At 45.2% G+C, this 19,748-nt stretch overlaps 1 protein-coding gene across 1 annotated transcript in view; it reads right to left on the reverse strand.

The window, feature by feature from the left end:
- ryk (receptor like tyrosine kinase) overlaps positions 1–19,748 on the reverse strand; it is a 316,752-nt gene that overhangs the window by 170,237 nt on the left and 126,767 nt on the right. Inside the window, exons 4-5 of the mRNA XM_070884019.1 lie at positions 18,269–18,403; positions 7,631–7,699 (exon numbers count right to left, since the gene is read on the reverse strand). Of these exons, the coding sequence (XP_070740120.1) occupies positions 7,631–7,699; positions 18,269–18,403 (204 nt within the window). The remainder of the gene's footprint in view (positions 1–7,630; positions 7,700–18,268; positions 18,404–19,748) is intronic.

The raw sequence follows: 19,748 nt of genomic DNA on the forward strand, positions 1-19,748 counted from the left end.
GGGAGGGCAGGAGGGAGGGAGGGCAGGAGGGAGGGAGGGGGGAGGGAAGGAGGGAGGGGGAGGAAGGAGGGAGGGAGGAGGGAAGGAGGGGGGAGGGAAGGAGAGAGGGGGGGAGGGAATGAGAGGGGGGGTGGGAGGGAAGGAGAGGGGGAAGGAGGGAGAGAAGGAGGCTGAACAGCCGGGCCCCAAGACCTCGGGCTGGATTTACAGGTAGTTGGCGTCGGGTCTCGGGCGGGGGGGGGGGGGGGGGGGGGGAAGAATAATCGCGGAGGTCGGGGGGGGGGGCAGAAGAGAGTTGCGGAGGTGTCGTGGAGGGGGAGAGAGTCGCCGAGGTCCGGAGGGGGGGAGAGTCGCCGAGGTCCAGGAGTGGGGGGGGGTCGGGTCGGGTCAGAAGGAGGGGCCTTATTCACGCAGCCCCAGTGAGGCAATTCGGCCAGAGCTAGGAGCTGCATGCTTCGGGCCCCTCCCACAGTTTTGGGCGCCTGGGTCGCGCGCATGTGCAGAGGTCCCGGCACTGTTTTCAGCGCAGGGACCGGGCTCCGCCCCCTACAGCTCATGCTGCGCCACGCCCAGCTCCAGAGGACCTGCAGGGAGCCGGAGAATAGGTAAGTTTTTTTAGGCGCGCTTTCTGGCGCGAAAAACGGGCGTCCAGGTCCGGGCTGCGCCGTTTTAGGCGCGGCCCGAAACTCAGGCCTTTAGTTGGAGGTGTGGTAAAGACTGTGCATCTTTTAGGGAGGGAGCCCTTCACAACATGCATTCAGCAGAGTAAAATGGCAGTGGTACAGTTATAACTGTAAAATATATTTACAATACAGTGGATAATAAAAGTCTTTTGTTTTGGACACTTCCATTACTCATTGATTTTAAGTCTCTTGTTGTGAAAGTAAAGATTACATATATATGGCCTAAATATCAAATGAGCTTCTATTACTGTTTTCAGACATGGACACAATTTGCTAAAAATAAGCGCGCCTGACAAAACAAAGTTTCTACTGCTAATTTGAAAAGGCAGGCCTTATCCCTACACAGTCGGAAGCAGACACCTCCCCCCACCCCCTCCATAAGACACCAATTTAGCTAAATAATTGATGTAGCTTTTAATGCTAATAATTCCTGCTTCCATGTTCAGAAAATTTTTTCTTAACCGTTGTAGGAAGGCAAAGGCACCTGCTGGATATATAAATATATATGTATGTATGTATGTTTAAAATGTTAGCCAAATATAAAACGACTGCCAGGGGGCTTACCCAAGTTAGCTAAAGCTGCTGACTGAACACTGAACCTGCAGAGCCTGGTCTCAGGGATGTCTTGAATCAACAGCTTGAGACAAGATAGTATATAGAACACTGCGGTACCTAGTACGGAATGTCCTCAAGTCAGTGACCCCCATATAGGGTGCCGAGCAACCATAGAGGTAAGGAGCTAGGCACCGGCAGAACCCATGAGCAACGAAGTTAAGGGGGCCTGGAGAGCATCTCACGGTTACGGATCAGCCCCCAACTGTCACAAACTGATCATGCAGCCCCTTGATGTACCAGGGTTAATTCTATTGGCCCATTTAAAGCTATATGTAATCTATAATCATTATGATTGGATTGTATCCAGCCGAAGTGGGCTGAGTAACTGTAATGAACTATTGTAAAACATATAAATATCGATGAATTTCTTTGTTCGGTGGAGTGGAGTGCCTGGAGTTGGACCAGAGGCTCTCTCCCGCCGGCGTAATAAAGGCCGTTTTGGCGTTGGAACTGACCCAGAGTGTCAAGTGATTCTTCCAGGAAAACATTCGCGCTAACAGTGGCATCACGAACAGGATTTCCCGGAGTCGCTGGGCGCCCTTGGAAAAACCCGGGTGAGTATAAAAAATTTTTAATTACAAAGGGTGTGGGAGGTGGAAACCGGTTGATCGACACGAGGAGACGGTCTAATATCTCAAACGCCTAGCCTGAGCTTGAATTAAGAGGACTTTTGTCCCACGTGACGGCCAGGAACTAAGTCGGCGTAGGGAACACACTTGTGATACCGAGCGACATCTCCCGGACCCAGTAGTGTGATTTGAAAATATACCCCGGAGACCAGGCGGTGCACAGCGACCAACGGAAACCAAACCTGTGAACAGGGTCAGACCGACAGACAAAACAGTGGTAGGTAGTCGTTAAGGAGGCGTAGAGCACTGCGGGAATTGCTTAAACGCGTTTTAAGAATTGTATAAGTTTGTGTAACAGCAGAACTTGTGACCCGACAGTAACCAGGAGACGGTCTACTACAAGTTACGCTAAGTAGAAAGCGGACCTGAGAGTAGATTCCTAACGGTTCTAGTCCTACCCAGGAATGGCCAATAAAGCAAATAACCTCGAGTGGGGACCAGACGGGTCCCTTACCCACCACCTGGCGGAAAAACAAAAGAAACTAATTGAGAAGATGATTAAGTCAGGATGGGACCCCCAGGACCCGCCAGCAAATCAGCGGGAATGGTGGGAGAAGGAAAAGAAAGCTAAAGATGAAAAGGCTGTGGTCTTGATACTGCGAGCCCATGTAAAATTAACAGAGGAAGTAAATCAATATGTAAGAAATTTAAAAAAAACCTGATAGTGATTATCTTAAGTGAAGTATGGATCCAAGAATAGAGCCAGCTAAACAATAAACATTGTTGAATGAAAAGAGACTTTTGTGAATGTCTGTCTAGGAATAAGATAAAGAGCAGAGAAGGGAAACTGTAATGCCTTTAAAAAAAAAGAAGCCTATGTGGGTGTGTCGAGGCTGCAAGCTGGGGAAGTACGCCCCCATTTTTCCTTTGTGTAAAACCTTGACGCGAAAGCTTCTAGCTCAGTAAAGAGATTTTTCTGCGTCAGAAGCTAAAGCTTAAAAAAAAATTTAATTTATGAGATACTGTATCACAAAATTGAAGTTAGAGAGCAAAAGATTAAAGTTTTTGATCAGCTTCTAAAACAGAAGTTAGGCAAAAAAAAACAGTATTACCATATTTGACATTTTGTAATTCAACAATAAATATAAATTCTACAAAAGGGGAGCAGAAATTAGGATGAGAACAGTGAAGAATTAATTTTGTTGTGAGGTTTCAAGCACCACTGGTTAAGAAAAGGCACAACAAAATGCGATACATTTAAAACAAAAAGTTAAATCTGATCTCTTTAAAAAAAAAAATCAGACTAAAAGGTTTGAAAAAAGATGTAACGTACTAAATAAGTGCTGATAAAAAAAGTGTTTGCGATGGAAAAAGACATAACTTACTAAATACTAGTTGATGTTTGCTGTGAAAAAGATATTGGTTCAATTGGGAAAAGGAAAAAAAAATTGGAAGAGGTAAAAGACACTCTACATTGATAATGATTTTAAATTACGAGAAAGTTTCACTGCAGTTTGAAAAGATTTCCAGAATAGACGGTGTTTATCAAGAAAAGTCCCGAACAGTCTAAACAAGCAGGAGGGTTTTGAAAATAACGAGGAGAAAAGATCTAAGCTATGCGAATTCAGCAGAGAGAGAAATAAAACACAAGATTTGCACAGTGAACGGAACCGTTAAAAAAAACGAAATGTTGGAACGTATACAGCTTGTGTGAAAATTGGATTTCAGTCTCTCATTTAAAAAAAAAATCTTTGGCAAGTACTTGAATTAGAAGTTTAGAAAATTTGGAGTTTAATCTAAAATGCTGTCTTTCCCGATGAGAAGATGACCACTTTACTAATGATTTCTGCTGTTTTAACGGATTCCTAATTTCTAAGCAAGTTTTGAAGGCACAAAGATTTGGATGATTACGCAAAGTCACATGATGACATCTGGCCTTCTTACAAACCTGTAAAGGAGTTAACCCTTTCCATTGACAGCTATTTTACACTAGACCTTACTAATTTGAATTTCTTACTAAAATAAAGAAGATTCACCTGACAGACAGAGGAAATGGTGGGATAGTCAGAATAAAAATAAAACAGAACTAGCTGGTCAAGAATTAAAAGTTAAGATAAACAGGCTGGAAGAGATTTTTAAAAACGGAACCAGACGGATAGTGCAGTGTGCAGCCATAGCACCATCACCTATGGCAATCGAGCCAATGTACTCCAGAGGGTAGGTGTAGTCCACAAACCCAACCTAACAGTAAAGCAGACAGGGATGTTTGGAGGAATAGTGGTGGCATTGGTCTTGATTGGAGTTTGGATAATATTTAGATGGGTCATCGTGCAGGCTCGAGCACAGCAGGCTCAAATACAAAACCGACGGCAGCCCAGACAGGGACATGAAGTGATAGAGATGGTACGACTATAAAGAATATGGATAACCTAATCCTTACCTCCGATTCCACAGAGTGACTGCGACACAAGTAGATCAGAACCTAACACCTGGTGATGACCAGGCTGTCTGTTTAAAATTGCAGATAAAACTCACCGAGATGGGACCGCGACGACTGATTCAACTCATAATATTGGGAAACTTAAGACCCACGCAAACACTGGATGATACCAATGGATTGCAGCGCACTCAGGAAATAAACAACTACATGAACTATGGAGTCTTGTTTAATTTAACGGATGGAATGTGCATCCAGCAGCCAAGGACTGGAGCAAGGACAGGACTTATTTTAATGTATGGCTGCAAGTGAACCTGAATAAGGACAAAGTATGCGTGCAATGCTCCACGGGTACAAGGAGCAGTTGCATTGGGCGAAGGGAGGCCAGGGGGCTCGATAAATGTATTTGGGATAATTTGTGCACCCCCTGCCCAACCACAACCATTAGTCACCCACAAAAAGGGGGTGGGGCTGTGTGGATACTACGAGGAGGTAGAGGCTGCCGCAATATCACTGTATGTATGCTTCTCACCCCCTCCGACACTGCGCCCCATAAGAACCACCACACAGCCTGAGGAATTGCCATGCCCAATAACTACTAAGGGACCAGAAAATGGGATTGTATTGTTCAACGAGGATTAACTATTATATGATAATGTCAAACATGAAATTGTGCCTGTCCTGATCAATGTCTCAGGCATATGAATGCCGGAATATTGTACAGAGCAGGCAAGAAATATGTATAAAGTGTTGAGTAAAGTAGTAATGCAGCAGAATGCCGATGTCATGGGTGCCAGTAGATTCCGAGGACAGGAGCCAGCTCATAGAACTAAGAGAGGAATAGTTAATGATGTCGCTACTGGCTTTAATACCGGAACCTCCGTGGTAAACTCACTGGACATACAAGGACTAAATGAAAGGGTGGAACAGCTCAGAGGGGTGATGAAGGGACTATTAGAATGGGTAGAGTGGAATCAGGAAGATCAGGCCGAACTTGGGAATGAGGGTGCAGAAATCCAATTGGACGGCATCACAGTCCTGGAAGTACACGCAAAAACCATTAATCGCCTCATTGACAGAGAGAAACAGGATACCGGAAAGTCTAGACAGGGGCAACTCTGTCACGCTTACGGCCTATGGATGGTGGGACAGATACGACACAACCTCGACCAGATCCAAAGGGGGGAGGTACCCGATTGGATAGACAGCTCGCATGTAGCTCAGTTGGCCAGCCAGAAGGGGACGCTGGACAACTGTACTCTGAAGGTACTGACCAGAGTGTAACCAGCGATCCCCGATTGCCAAATGGGTAAGAATACTGGATAGAAATAGTTCTGATGATCCCGATAGCCACCCCAGATTCGGGACCATTTCCACTGTACCAGCTGGAGAATATCGGGGTAATACGGGACAACGCCTCTTTCCATTACTATCTGACCACAACATCCGCTGTCCGCCGAAATGATACACTCACCGGGATTTCCCTATCAGGATACAAGCAAATGGGGAAGATTACCGTGTGTCCTCATCCGGTGGGCCGAGGGGAATTAGACGAGTGTGGGTTTAACCGAACCGGCGGGTGCGTACTAGAAATAGTGCCCGCACACGCTCACTTCGTTAGGGCAGGCTACGGAGGGAAGGGAAAGAACTGCATCTCTACCACAGAACGTTCATACCAGTACAATGACCTACAGTGCCTGATCCCACAGCCAAACTTTTGTTTTACCCGACTATGACCCGTTACGATTGGGCAAGCCCACATCACCCAGGTTAAACGTCGACATACCGAAACCATTAACGTAACCGACCAACTCCATGATCACTTACAGGAGTATGACGAACCAGACCAGGTCCCCATCCCACATATAGCCGAGGTGTTAAGGGAACTGAGGCTCAGAGTGGGACAATCCGTAAAGCTCTACCACCAATTGCAAACTAAAATCAAAGTACTGGAAGAGGATACTGCCATAGTGTAACGAGACCCGAGTTGGTGGAGGAAGGTTTGGGACTGGGGAATGAATGTGAACATCCACCCCTGGATTCGAATAATCTCACACGTACTGGTCGGGGTACAACTGGTCCGAGCGGTAACATGGGGCGTCATGGCTTGTCAATTGTGTAAGCAACACACACGACGAAGAAACCGAGCTAAGTCCCGGGAGATTAGAAGGGCCTGTCTAACAGAAGGACAGGAGGATTTGACCTTTATTAAATTTGATATAAGCAACCGGAACTCCCAAAACCACGTGACTGGCCAGCATGCTGGGGCAGGGAATACCGGGCGGTGCTCAAATACCCATTAAAAAGGAGTGGGTAGGCACACGTTAACAGAACAAAGTGTCGGTTAAAGGGAACTCCGAGTAGTCCCTTACCGAAAAGGGGGATTGTTGTAGGAAGGCAAAGGCACCTGCTGGATATATAAATATATATGTATATATGTATGTTTAAAATGTTAGCCAAATATAAAATGGCTGCCAGGGGGCTTAGCAAAGCATGATGGGGGCTCGGTTACCCAAGTTAGCTAAAGCTGCTGACTGAGCACTGAACCTGCAGAGCCTTGTCTCAGGAATGTCTTGAATCAACAGCTTGAGACAAGATAGTATATACAACACTGCGGTACCTAATACGGAATGTCCTCAAGTCAGTGACCCCCATATAGGGTGCCTAGCAACCATAGAGATAAGGAGCTAGGCACCGGCAGAACCCATGAGCAATGAAGTTAAGGGGGCCTGGAGAGCATCTCATGGATAGGGATCAGCCCACAACTGTCACAAACTGATCATGCAGTCCCCTGATGTACCAGGGTTAATTCTATTGGCCCATTTAAACCTATATATAATCTATAATCATTATGACTGGATTGTGTCCAGCCGAAGTGGGCTGAGTAACTGCAATGAACTATTGTAAAACATATAAATATCGATGAATTTCTTTGTTCGGTGGAGTGGAGTGCCTGGAGTTGGACCAGAGGCTCTCTCCCCGCCGGCATAATAAAGGCCGTTTTGGCGTTGGAACCGACCCAGTGTCGAGTGATTCTTTCAGGAAAACATTCGCGCTAACATTAACTAAAACAATTTTGTCTGTTTCCCCATAGCATAAAAGTCACATTCTGTGAAATTAGAGGTGGCATCTTTACAGCAGCACTGCTTCTCTTAAATCAACCATGTGAAGTATTTTCTTCAAATAACATTGAAGAAGTTTGTAGAGTGGGTAGACTACAGGAAGGAAATATGTAATTTTCAATTGTTGTAGGGAAATGTATATTCGTCAGTTTGTGTCCCTATATTTCCGACAGCAGCGAACCTTCCCCCAAAATCATTACTTACATGTGGTCCGTCCATCTTTGCTGCTGTTTTTGCCTGGGTAAATGGGAGTTTTCTCTTCCTGCTCAGGTTCTAGAGAGATTTAAACAAAATCTATAATTTATGATCTTTTAAAACATGAGCAGCTATTTGTACTGATGCATCTATATTTTGCCTCCTGAATGAGATATGAAGAACATTTCATTGGTTACAATTTGTAGTTGTTCTGCAATATCTGAAAGTCTCCAAGTAAATGTTTCCCACATTACAACAGTGACTGCACTCCAAAAATACTTCATTGGCTGCAAAGCACTTTGAGACATCTGGTGGTTGTATATAAATGCAAGTCTTTCTTTTATTAAAGCTACTGAACTGATAAATACATATTGAAGTACACACTGCTGAAACACCACATCTAAACAAATTCCACCTGGAAAGAATTGTTTTTTCACAATTTGACAACAATGCTTTTTCGAAGAAAAGTGAGCAGGTAGAACCAGAGGTTTATAGCCATTCAGCCCACCATGTCTCTGCTGGTAGTTTACTGACATAATCCAAGCTTAATTCCACTGTGTTTTTCTCTGCTTCAAATATTGATCCAATGTTCCCATAAAACCAATGGTCACTGCCTCAACTACTCCATGGCAAAGAATCTCATATTCCTAGAACCCTCTGCATGAAGACATTTCTCCTAACCCCTCTCCTCACTCTCCAAGTGATCATTTAAAATTTATCGCCCCACATCACTAACTCCTCTAAAACAGGCAGCATCAGAAATCGTCATAATTTTAATCGTTCTATTAAATCTTCTCTTACATTTCTCTGCTCTAGTGAAAATACCCCAGTATCTCCTCATAGCTACAGCTTCCCATTCCTGGCATCATCCTAGTGAATCCATGCAGTACGATAGTCCTGTACTGCAATTGTGGCGTGATCACTGCTTTTTAAAATTCATCATTATCTTTGTTGCAATTGTACTCTCTGCCCTTCATTATAATCTTACTACATAACCAGGCCTATGTAACTTGGGTTTCCGTGTCCTTTCGCATGCGCATTTTGGCTGCCGCTCCAGACCAAAGGCCATCACTTCTATTTCCAATTTTTTGTCTATTCATCTGAGAACCCACCCGCCTCTCCTGTCATCATACCTCCTTTTATTGCTCCACTCTCAGGTACTCTGCCTTCCCAAATCCCTACCCAAACCCTTCAGCACTCCTCGACCTTCCTATTCTGCTACAACCACCCCAAGCTTGAGTCCCTCTTAGATAAGCCTATAGGTTCTTTCTGGGCCTCTCGTGGCATCCTCCGAAAAACCTATTAAGACACTCATCGCTGCCCACTTACGTGCAGAAACTCCAACTGCCCCATCCTATTCTCTTGTCTACCTTACCGCTCAGCACCCCCGCTGGGGGTTCATCTTTCCTACCTCCTTCCCGTCCCACTCGCCCCTTTCAATGCTGACCCTGTGGACTATGTCAGCGGCTCAGCTATCATGTCCCTCTCCGCATCTCCCTCCAGAATGTCCGTTCACTGGTGAACAAAGCCCTTGCCATCCGTGAGCTTATTGTCGATGATTGCATCGACGTCATGGATTTGACGGTAAGCTGGCTGAGGGGTGATAAAACCTTCCCCCTAAATAAAGCCTTCCCGCCTGGTCATACCATTCACCACTTGTCACGCCCAGACCACCATGGTGGCGGTGTGGCTCTCGGCACCAAATCACACCTTGGTCTGTCCCCCTACTCCTCTGGGACCTTCTCCTCCTTTGAGCATTTCACTTTCAGCTGCTTGGGGCCTAAGCTCTGGAACTCCCTCCCTAAACATCTCCGCTTCTCTACCTCTCTTTCCTCTTTTAAGACGCTCCTTAAAACCTACCTCTTTGGTCATCTGCCGTAATTTCTTCTTTGTGGCTCGGTATCTAATGTATCTGCTTTGTCTTAGAACACTGCGGTGAAGTGCCTTGGGACATTTTGCTACATTAAAAGGCGCTATATATAAATAAAAGTAGTTGTTATTATTGTTGTTCCACCCCTTTCACCTCTCATTTAAAATCCTTATTCTCGACTGCCCACCCAAATTTCTCACCAAGATATCATCACTGCTTTCCCCCTTCAACCTCTGAACTGAGTGACTTCTCCTCCCTGGTGATTTCACCTCCATCTCAACTCATCATGCTTTCTCTCATCCAAGTTCACTACCCTTCTATCGTCCCTTAAATCGCTAGCTCCATATAAACTCCTAGCCATATTCATGGCCACCCCCCCCCTTGATCTTGCCATCTCATGTGGCCTCGCTACTCCCATCGTGTCAATCACAGATAAGGCCATTTCTGATCACTTCCTTGTATCGAAAGCAAAATACTGCGGATGCTGGAAATCTAAAATAAAAACAGAAAATGCTGGAAATACTCAGCAGGTCAGGCAGCATCTGTGGAGAGAAAAACAACATTACCATTTCAGGTCAATGACCGTTCGTCAGAACTGAAGCAAGTTAGACATATAACAGGTTTTAAGCAATTGCAGAGACAGGGCAAAGGGAAGGGGGTGGAGGAAAGGGAAAGATCTGTGTGGAAGGCAGGAGATTAAAAAGACAACAGGAATGATTATGCAAGGCAAAAGGAGATGGTCATGGGACAAATGAAGGAACAAAAGATGGGTATAGAAGGTGTAAACGGGAATAGCAGTATCACCATTGTTGTATCCCTTGGTACAGCCCTCATCTCCATGCCCTTAAATCCAAGGGCGCAGGCTTGAACAGATATGGTGAACAACTGGTTTAGCCATTAATTGCCAGATCTGGCTGGACCACATAACGCACTATCTGGTCCTGCTCTCCTCTGCCAAAACTGCTCACTATTCCAGGATCATCCTGGAATGCAAAGATAACCCCCGGCTTCTTTTCTCCACTACAAAACCGACTTCTTAAACCCCACTCTCCTGCTTCCTCCACCCTCACATCCAGCAAGTTGATGGACTTCTTGGTTCCAATCTTGGTGACAATCTGTTCAGCTGCCTCTACCACCAGCGCTGCCTCCGCAAGATCCTGCAGATACCCTGGGAGGATAGACGCACCAATGTCTTTTAGGTCATCAGTCCTAATATCTCCTTATGTAGTTCGGTGTCAAATTCCTGTGAAACGCCTTGGAATATTTCACTATATTACAGGAACTGATTTTAAGAGTCCTATGTGAACTGTGTAGTTAGCCTCAATCCAGTCAACAGTAGGATTGGGTTCACAGAACAAAACTGTCACAATGTGGTTTTAATTGACACTGGTGCAGTTGAGGATGTTCTCTTGCGATTGTCATTAGGACACTATATAGCTACAGAGTGGAGTGTGTCATTCTGCATCCAGTCATACACTTCCTGGCCTGGCATTACTTAATACAAGTTACCCAAACTGGAAACATGCCCTACTTCCAAGCACTGATATTATTCACTCTACTAATCGCAACAAATCGATTTTTGCCTAAAAAGGAGTGGAGTTACAGAGTGAAGCAGTACCCAGGAACTCTACTGCATCGGAGAAAAATCTGTGCTATTTATTTCCCACGTGACGTGTTCTCCATCTTGATTATGCTATTCTGGAGGTGGCCAGTGCGAAGTCCAAGTGCTTGCCCACAGGAAAAAAACAAATCATCAAAGGTCGACGTTTCCTGATACTGTACTCTTTCTCATCTCTGAGCAGTTGACCATAGAGCTTAATCAAGAAGGGTTTTCAGCTCTTCAACTTGGCCAAGGCAGTTTCATCACAAAGCAGATTATGGGAAGGCAAAAGGGAATATAAAGTTAAATAAATAGTCCAACTGTTTTTGGCAGGAAAACATTAATTGGCAAAGAGCACATGTTAGCATTTATTTCACATTAATGGTTTATATCAAGGTGCCAGAGAGAAGCTGAATGAACTTGTATTAATAGGTTTGGGTTTGCTGTTAAGACATTGGACAGATTCAAAAAATAATTAAATTTTGTACGGTTTCATGGATTTGGATTAAGAATTGCTAATTATTGTCGTCGACATTTATACAATGGCGTGGTCTCTGCACATTCTGACGTCACTTTTTCATTTGGATTATTTTTTCTGGTCATAAATTGCACCATTAGAGTAAATTTCACACTGTTGCATAATCCCACACAGTCAGATTTTGGTGGTGAAGGAAAAATGAATACAACTACAAAACAGCATTAACGCATGGCTGTGACATAATCCACAGCCTCCAAAATATGCAGACAACCTCCAACTCATAGAATGATTCTTCGTCGTCGTCTTCTTCTTCTTAGGCAGTCCCCCGGAGTCGAGGATGACTTGCTTCCACACTAATACGAGTTCTCAGGTGACTGATGAGACCAATGTAGGATCTACAGTCTCTGTCACAGGTGGGGCAGACGGTGGTTGAAGGGGTGGGTGAGTGGAGTGTTTAGGTTGTTGTGGGCTTCTTCCACTGTTTGCGCTTGGCTTCCGCATGTTCCCGGCGAAGAGACTCGAGGTGTTCAGCGCCTTCCTGGATGCTTCTCCTCCACTTGGAACGACCTTGGGCCAGGGATTCCTAGGTGTCAGTGGGGATGCTGCACGTTTTCAAGGAGGCTTTGAGGGTGTCCTTGAACATTTCCTCTGCCCACCTGGGGCTCACTTACCATATCGGAGCTCGAAATAGAGTGCTTGTTTTGGGAGTCTAGTATCGGGTGCCTGGTATCAGGCATGCAGACAATGCAATGTGGCCCATCCATCGGAGTTGATCGAGCGTGGTCAATGCTTCGATGCTGGGGATGTTGGCCTGAGCGAGAACATCGACATTGGTGCGCCTTTCCTGCCAATGGATTTGCAGTATTTTGCGGAGGCAGCATTTTTTGGTACTTCTCCAGTGCTTTGAGGTACCTGTCTCTGAAGCATACAGGAGGGCGGGTATTAATACTGCTCTGTAGACCATGAGCTTAGTGGCGAGTTTGACATCCTGGTCTTCAAACACTTACTTCCTCAGGCGACCGAAGGCTGCACTGGCACACTGAAGGCGATGTTGGACTTGGTCATCGACGTCTGCCCTTGTTGACAGTAGGATCCCAAGGTATGGAAAGTGGTCCACCTTGTCCAAGGCCTCGTCATGGATCTTGATAATCGGGGGCAGTACATAGAATGATACAGCACAGATGGAGGCTACACAGCCCACCATGCCTTTGTCAGCTCTTTGAAAGAGCTATCCAATTAGTCCCGCTCTCCTGCTGCTTCCCCATAACCCTTCAAGCATTTATCCAATTCTCTTTTCAAAGTTATAGTGAATCTGCTTTCATCACCCTTTCAGGCAGTACACTCTAGATCATATCAGCTCACTGCATGATAAATATTTTCCTCATGTCGTCTCTGGTTCTTTGCCAATTACCTTAAATCTGTGTCCTCTGGTTACCAACCCTTCCGCCACTGGAAACTTACCTACTCTATCAAAACCCTTCATAATTTTGAACAGCTCTATTAAATCGCCACTTAATCTTCTGTGCTCCAAAGAGAATAATCCCAATTTCTCTAATCGCTCCACCTAACTGAAGTCCAGTACCCCTGGTACTATTTCAGTAAATCTCCTCTGCATCCTCTCCAAGGCCGTGACAGCCTTCCTAAAGTGTGGTGCCCAGAATTAGTCACAATACTCCAGCAGGGGCCAAACCGGTGTTTTATGAAGGTTTAGTATAATGTTGTTGATTTTTTGCACTCTATGCCTCTATTCGTAAAGCCAAGGATCCCATGACATTTTTTTTAAAAATGGCCTTCTCAATTTGTTCTGCCAGCTTGAAAGACGTGTACGTACACCCCCAGGTCCCTGTGCTCCTGAACCTCCTTTAAAAATGTGCCATTTAGTTTATATTACCTCTCCTCATTCTTCCTACCAAAATGAATCATTTCATATAGCTCTGCGTTAAATTTCATCTGCCAAGTGTGTCTGCGCATGTCACCTGTCTATGTCCTCCTGAAGTCTGCGACTATCCCCCTCACTGTTACCTACATTGCTGAGTTTTGTATCACCTGCAAAGCTTGAAATTATACCCTGTATACCCAAGTACAGATCAAAAAGAGCAGTAGTCCTAATACCAACCCCTGGGAGACATCAGTGTATACTTCCCTCCAGTCTGAAAAACAACTGTTTGCCACAACACTCTACTTTCTATCCCTTAGCCAATTTTGTTTCCAGACAGCCACTGCCCCTTTAATCCCATGAAGCCCATGGATATGAAATTTGCCACATTCCCAGTATATTAACTAAACCATTGCGCGCAACAATCGTATTTTAGGTTTTTCATTTCCTTTAGTTTATACAATTTTATTCAATTAAGCTCGGTATAAAATGAACTAGCCCATTGTGATATTTAATAACGAGCCCTATGTGAAATGAGGCAGAAACATTTTTTTAATATATGTTTCAGTGAATCTTTTTGTTGTTGCAATTATTATTTCACAGGAGTGAAACCAGCGAATGTACACACTTGAAACTAATTATTGTGTAAAATGCAGTTGACCCATTAATTATTTAAATGCATCACACTCGGGTCAGGGTAGCATCTCTATTTTGTTGAGTAGTGATTAAATGTTTGATCTTTAATCGGAGAGTAGAGGTGCCACAATTGGTCTGGAAGGGAAGATCAGCCCGGGTACCATACCATTATCCAGCACTTACATGTAGATGTTGGGCAAGGACATGGTCGGGCTCAGCTATCAAGCCCACAGAGTCAAATACCAACACTCCATCAAACACCACACGATAACTATTTGGGCAAAGGACTGGAGGTCATTCAGGGACTGTGGGGCCGAAATTGGTGGAAGTTGCGTCCACAGTCGCCAAGGTTCCTCCAGAAATGTAGTTTTTATGGCCCATTCCTCCGGAACTGCCCATCTGCCGTCCACGCTCCGCCCGGCGGGAGATTGGTCACGGAGGTTGCACCAGCGTCACGTCCTGCCGCCTGCCCATGCCGGAGGATGGAAATCCAGCATTTTCCTCAAGGATGATAGACTGAGATGGACCTGCCAGAAGGACCGCTGGCAAAAAGCAGGTGTGACCTGGCTGGGAGTCGGGCGGCAGGGAGAATGGCTCAGATTGCTGCAGCGTTGCACATCCCGGATATCGTGCACATGCTGCAGCATTATCAGTGGCACTGTTAGGAAAAACTTTGCTGGATGTTGTTTTATTTTATTGATGATGCTTTTGTTTAAGTGGTATCTGATAAAAGCGACTAAAATGTGTGCAAGCTTATGGTAACCATTTTTTTTAAACCTTGCTGAAACACCTTCATTTAAAATCACAATAGCCAAGGCCAAATAATGCTCTATAACAGAAAAGTATGCAGTATGCCATATTTTGTAAAGCCAAGCTCATTAATGAATTCTGTGACACAGTCATTGTACGAGTTCTCAAAGAATTAGGGATAATATAGAAGGTCAGAGGCACAGACTTAGAATGATCTATTGTAAGCCTGAGACAGCTGCAGACTCTCACGGCATTTGTATGGGAGAGAAAGGGTATAAAGTTACAGCTATTCGACTTTGGGGACAGCGCTAATACAGAAGAATCTGAGGAAGGACTACTGTCAACAGAACACAGCAAGAGACAAGCGCAGTGGTGACTCAGTGGCCTACCGTTGAGGGTTCAACGAATAGATTGTCACTATCGCCTTGTTAAGTTTTATTTCTTTGTACTGCAATGAAACTACTTAATAAAATCTGTTCTGCTTAATCACAAAATACCTGTAATCAGCGTGTTTTGTTGTGGTCATGGACATAACTCTATTCTGAGAGATGTAATAAATCTGACAGATTGAATAAACCTCACAGCACATAGAGTAATGTGATGGACCTCAACCCTCACAGAAAGAGTACAGATCTGTTTCTCCAAATGACTCCGTTGAAGGGAAGGTGTGGTAGAGGAAGCAGCAATGAGTAGCGAAAGATGGTAAAGGCTCAATGGAAATGCCCTCCAAGAGTTTTGAGAGCATTTAATGCAGGACATATTGTGATTGCACAAATGGTATGGGATTATGTCAGGGTGAATATGCGAAAGTTAGAGGATGTCAAGATATGGCACATCGCTGCTCAGAAGAGCATTACATGAGGAAGATGGGAAAATACATTTAATGGAATACAATGTAACTGATTAACATGTCATATCAGGAATGGCACTCCGTCATGTTTGGTGATGGAAAAAGAGGGTTGAAGTGCAAGCCTTAAGGTCTGCCCTGCAAGTAGCTCAAGTGAGTGTCACTGAATGGCAGCCTTCCTGCATTGGTCACCCTTCCTTGTCGTGTTGCGATGGCCTGATGACAAGACCCATTATACAGTGCTGTCATATGTGGATGGCAAAATATTCGTGATAAAGCTGATTACTTGAGGGATAGATGTGTGTTTCTCACAAGGCACCACTCATGACGTCAAAATGAGACACTGACCAGGAGAGGGTGAACAATGTGACTGTATTTACAAGTGCACAATTACAAAGTTGACATAACATTTAGGAACATTTCTACCACCAATACACACCCCTCTATCTGCCAACACCTCTCTTCTCCCCCCCACCCCCCGCCGCCTTGAAGCAAGGCCCATGCACCTCTTTTTCACCAAGTCGTCCCGCTCCCCTGCCCCTCACTGCCACTGTTGACGAGGTTGTGCAGGAGGGCAGCGGGATCTCTGCAGACATGTGCGTCTTGGCGAGAAGGTAGGGGGTGTGACCAAAGGTGCCGGGATCTCCTGCTCCTCCGGATCTGTCTGCCTGTCTGCGAGGGTGGGGTCGGGGGCTTGCACTATGCGCCCAGAAGCCATCTCTTGCTTCATCACTTCAACAGACTCGGTTGTGTGCCCCAACACACCAATGAGCCGGCCCATCCTGTCATCATGGTGCTGAGTGAAGGTGGCGATGCTGCCAGCTATCCCAGCCATGGTCTGGAGCATATCATGACCTACCTGCACGCACGTCGCTGATAGCTGGACCATCTCCTGAATAGCAGAGAGCTTTCCTGCACCCTCAGCTGGTGGGTTCAGGCACCTTGGTTGCCTTGGCGCCACGGCCTCTGCGCTTCAAAGAGCTTTCTCGTGTGGAGTCCGTTTCAAACCCCATGAACTCAGAGCCCGACGCAAAGGTTCTGAGGACAGTTGGCACACATGGCAGGAGGCTACTATCATCCTCTTCCAGCTCCTCGAGCTCAAGGGGCTCAAACACGGGCCCTCCTCCTCCGGGTGGCGGAGTTGGGAGCGGTGGATATGGGTTGGGGGGGGGGGGGGTGGATGAAGGAACCACTGTCTTGGGCGTTAGGGTCTGACGGCTCCTTTGAATGCCAGAGGTGGATGTTGTGCATTGATCAGTGCTGTCCGACTCATCATCTGCAAGTAGAGGACAACATTTCAGTCTGCGGGGGGCAGGTGGAACTGGTCAAGCTGACATGTGAGCCGTGTCATCTCACATTGTGCCAGCAAGGAGTTCCATCTCTACATGGGCACACCAATAATGGCCGACAAAGTGTGTGTAAAACCACGATTACCTTACCGTTGTATGACCTTTCATGCCATGAGCGTGGCTCAGACTGCAGATTAGTATAACCTTACCATGCTGTAGCACGGGATCTGCATCACCCTTTGTGGTTGCACGGCAGCGGTCACGCTCCTCCAGCCTGCTTAATTCTATCACCTCTGCTGGGCCCCCTTCCTTGGCACTTAGGCTGGGTGCCTTGGATGTATTTTTCTTCTGCACAAAGAAACATTGCAGCCTTTAGCCCCCACACACTCACAATCTGGCACAGAACCTTTATGGAGATGGACAGGAGGGCTGCAGTAAATTGGTACTCACTCTTGCTGACGCCACCAAATCGTTCCAACGTTTCCTGCATTGGTCCCTATCCCGCACAATGTTGCCCGTTGAGGACACGGCCTCACCAATCTCCTTCCAAATGTGTCTGCATTGGAGTGGTGGAGGCTTTCCCCGACCATGATGGGTGAGGTCTTTATATCTGTACTCCATCACCGATAATAGTTCCTCCAATTCCTCCTCATTAAACCAGGGAGCTCTGGGTCTGGTTTAGATAGTCTTCATTGAAGCTTTTTTCCAACTCATCCTCAATGATTAAAGGAATGCTGCTAAATACTTTATGGCTCTCAACTTAGAGCACTCTCCCCTCTCCAACTCGCAGGTGCAAGAGAGTGCTGTGCCTTTAAGCGCATGCGCGAATGTCCCTTGAGCCTCGAATGCGGCCAATCTGACGTCAGGTGGGTGAAAAGACTACAAAAAAAAAACAAATCTCGCGCATACGTGTTGCAGGGCCTCCGAAGTTCTCAAGATTCGAGAGGCCTGCACCTGCTACCCGCTGCCGCCCGCCGACTCCCGCACAACCTCGCCGAAAATGGCTCCTGACGGGCTCCAAAAAGGTAGGTGCCGCCTGGGGATCAGCGAAAAATGGGCGGGCCTTACCAGACATCAATGTTGGGGCCTGTGGAACTGTAATCCAGCAAGAGAAACAATGAGAAAAGGAAATTCAATTACAAATCCAGGCAAAAACATCAGATTCCCCACAAATAACGGTAGGTTCACCTTGCTTCAGTGTCAAATGTTTTGCTTCACCATAATAGACTGTACTCATGTATCATTAATTGTTGGGATGGCGAGTAAAACACACAAAAACACTTGTATGTAATGTTCCTTACTTTTGTAGCACATTTTCCTCCTTTTGAAGTTCAGGACTGTGATGTTCTTTGAAGAGTTAATGGTCAGGTTAAGCTGCATTTCCATGGTGACCTCTGAATCAAGTTTTCCTGTGCATAAGAGGTCCACTCTAAATACTGCAAAAGACAATAATAGAACCATAAAATCATAGAAATTTACAGCAAGGAAGGAGGCCATTTCGGCCCATCATGTCCGCGCCAGCTGACAAAGAGCTATTCAGTCTAATCCCACTTTCCAGCTCTTGGTCCATGGCCCTGTAGGTTACGGCACTTCAAGTGCACATTTAAGCACTTTTTAAATATGGTGAGGGTTTCTGCCTCTCCCACCCTTTCAGGCAGTGAGTTCCAGACCCCCACCACCCTCTGGGTGAAGTAATTTCCCCTCAAATTCCCTCTGAACGTCCTACCAATTACTTTAAAATTATGCCCGCTAGTTGATGACCACTCTGCTAAGAGAAGTAGGTCCTTCCTATCCACTCTATCCAGGCCCCTCATAATTTTATACACCTCAGCCTCCTCTGTTCCAAAGAAAACAACCCCAGCCTATCCAATCTTCACTCATAGCTAAAATTCTCCAGTCCAAGCAACACCCTGGTAAATCTTCTCTGTACCCTCTCTAGTGCAATTACATCTTTCCTGTAATGTGGAACATTGTGAAGTTTATTGTTAAAGTCTGCCTAGCAAAAGGCTCGAGAAAATCTAAAATGTAATTTTCAAATATATACAGACTTCCCCATTAGTTCAGTTATGAATAGAATAGCTGCCAATTATGAATTTATAATGGTCTTTGATCCAAATCTAGAGAGACAAAAGTCATAGGAATGTAGAGGAACTAAATTGAAAGACAGGTTAACTTTTATCTAGTTACAACAGTTCCCAAGGAGATGAGAATTAGAGCTGTATGTAAAAAGTTGTTTGTAGAGGTACAGGCTAGCATTTAGATTCACAATTGCTTATCAAGGACTGGAGATAGATTTTGTTGAGGCAGAAACATAATTCCAGTAGCTTAAACATAATTGACAGTCCAGGGTTTTCTCTTTTCTCTTAAATAGTAAGGCTAGAGAAGACAATCTGAAAGGCACAAATAGTTAGGAGTCGCCTCGGACTATGATCTAAGATACCTCAGCTGAAAATTCAAGAGTAATGGGGTAACAAAGACACCAAATCGTAACAGTCCACATTCTACCGACTTCGATTAAATTGAGAAAACATTGCAAGTTTTTTTTGTAAGGAGCATTTTTCTATTATTACATGTTTAGCGACGCAACTTCTTACTCTTGCACATATCAATATACAGGGGTAGTAACGCCTGGGTAGAAGAGCTAAGAATTGACAAGCAAATACAAGCGGTGAGCATGCCACTCAAGATGCAACATTTGTAGCAAAAATACAAGCATGAACAAACTTCCTAACTAGCCTGTAGTTTACTGTTCTACTGCATGCTTACTTCCTTTAACAAAGT

Source organism: Pristiophorus japonicus, chromosome 6, assembly GCF_044704955.1.
Source record: "Pristiophorus japonicus isolate sPriJap1 chromosome 6, sPriJap1.hap1, whole genome shotgun sequence".
NCBI lineage: Eukaryota > Metazoa > Chordata > Chondrichthyes > Pristiophoridae > Pristiophorus > Pristiophorus japonicus.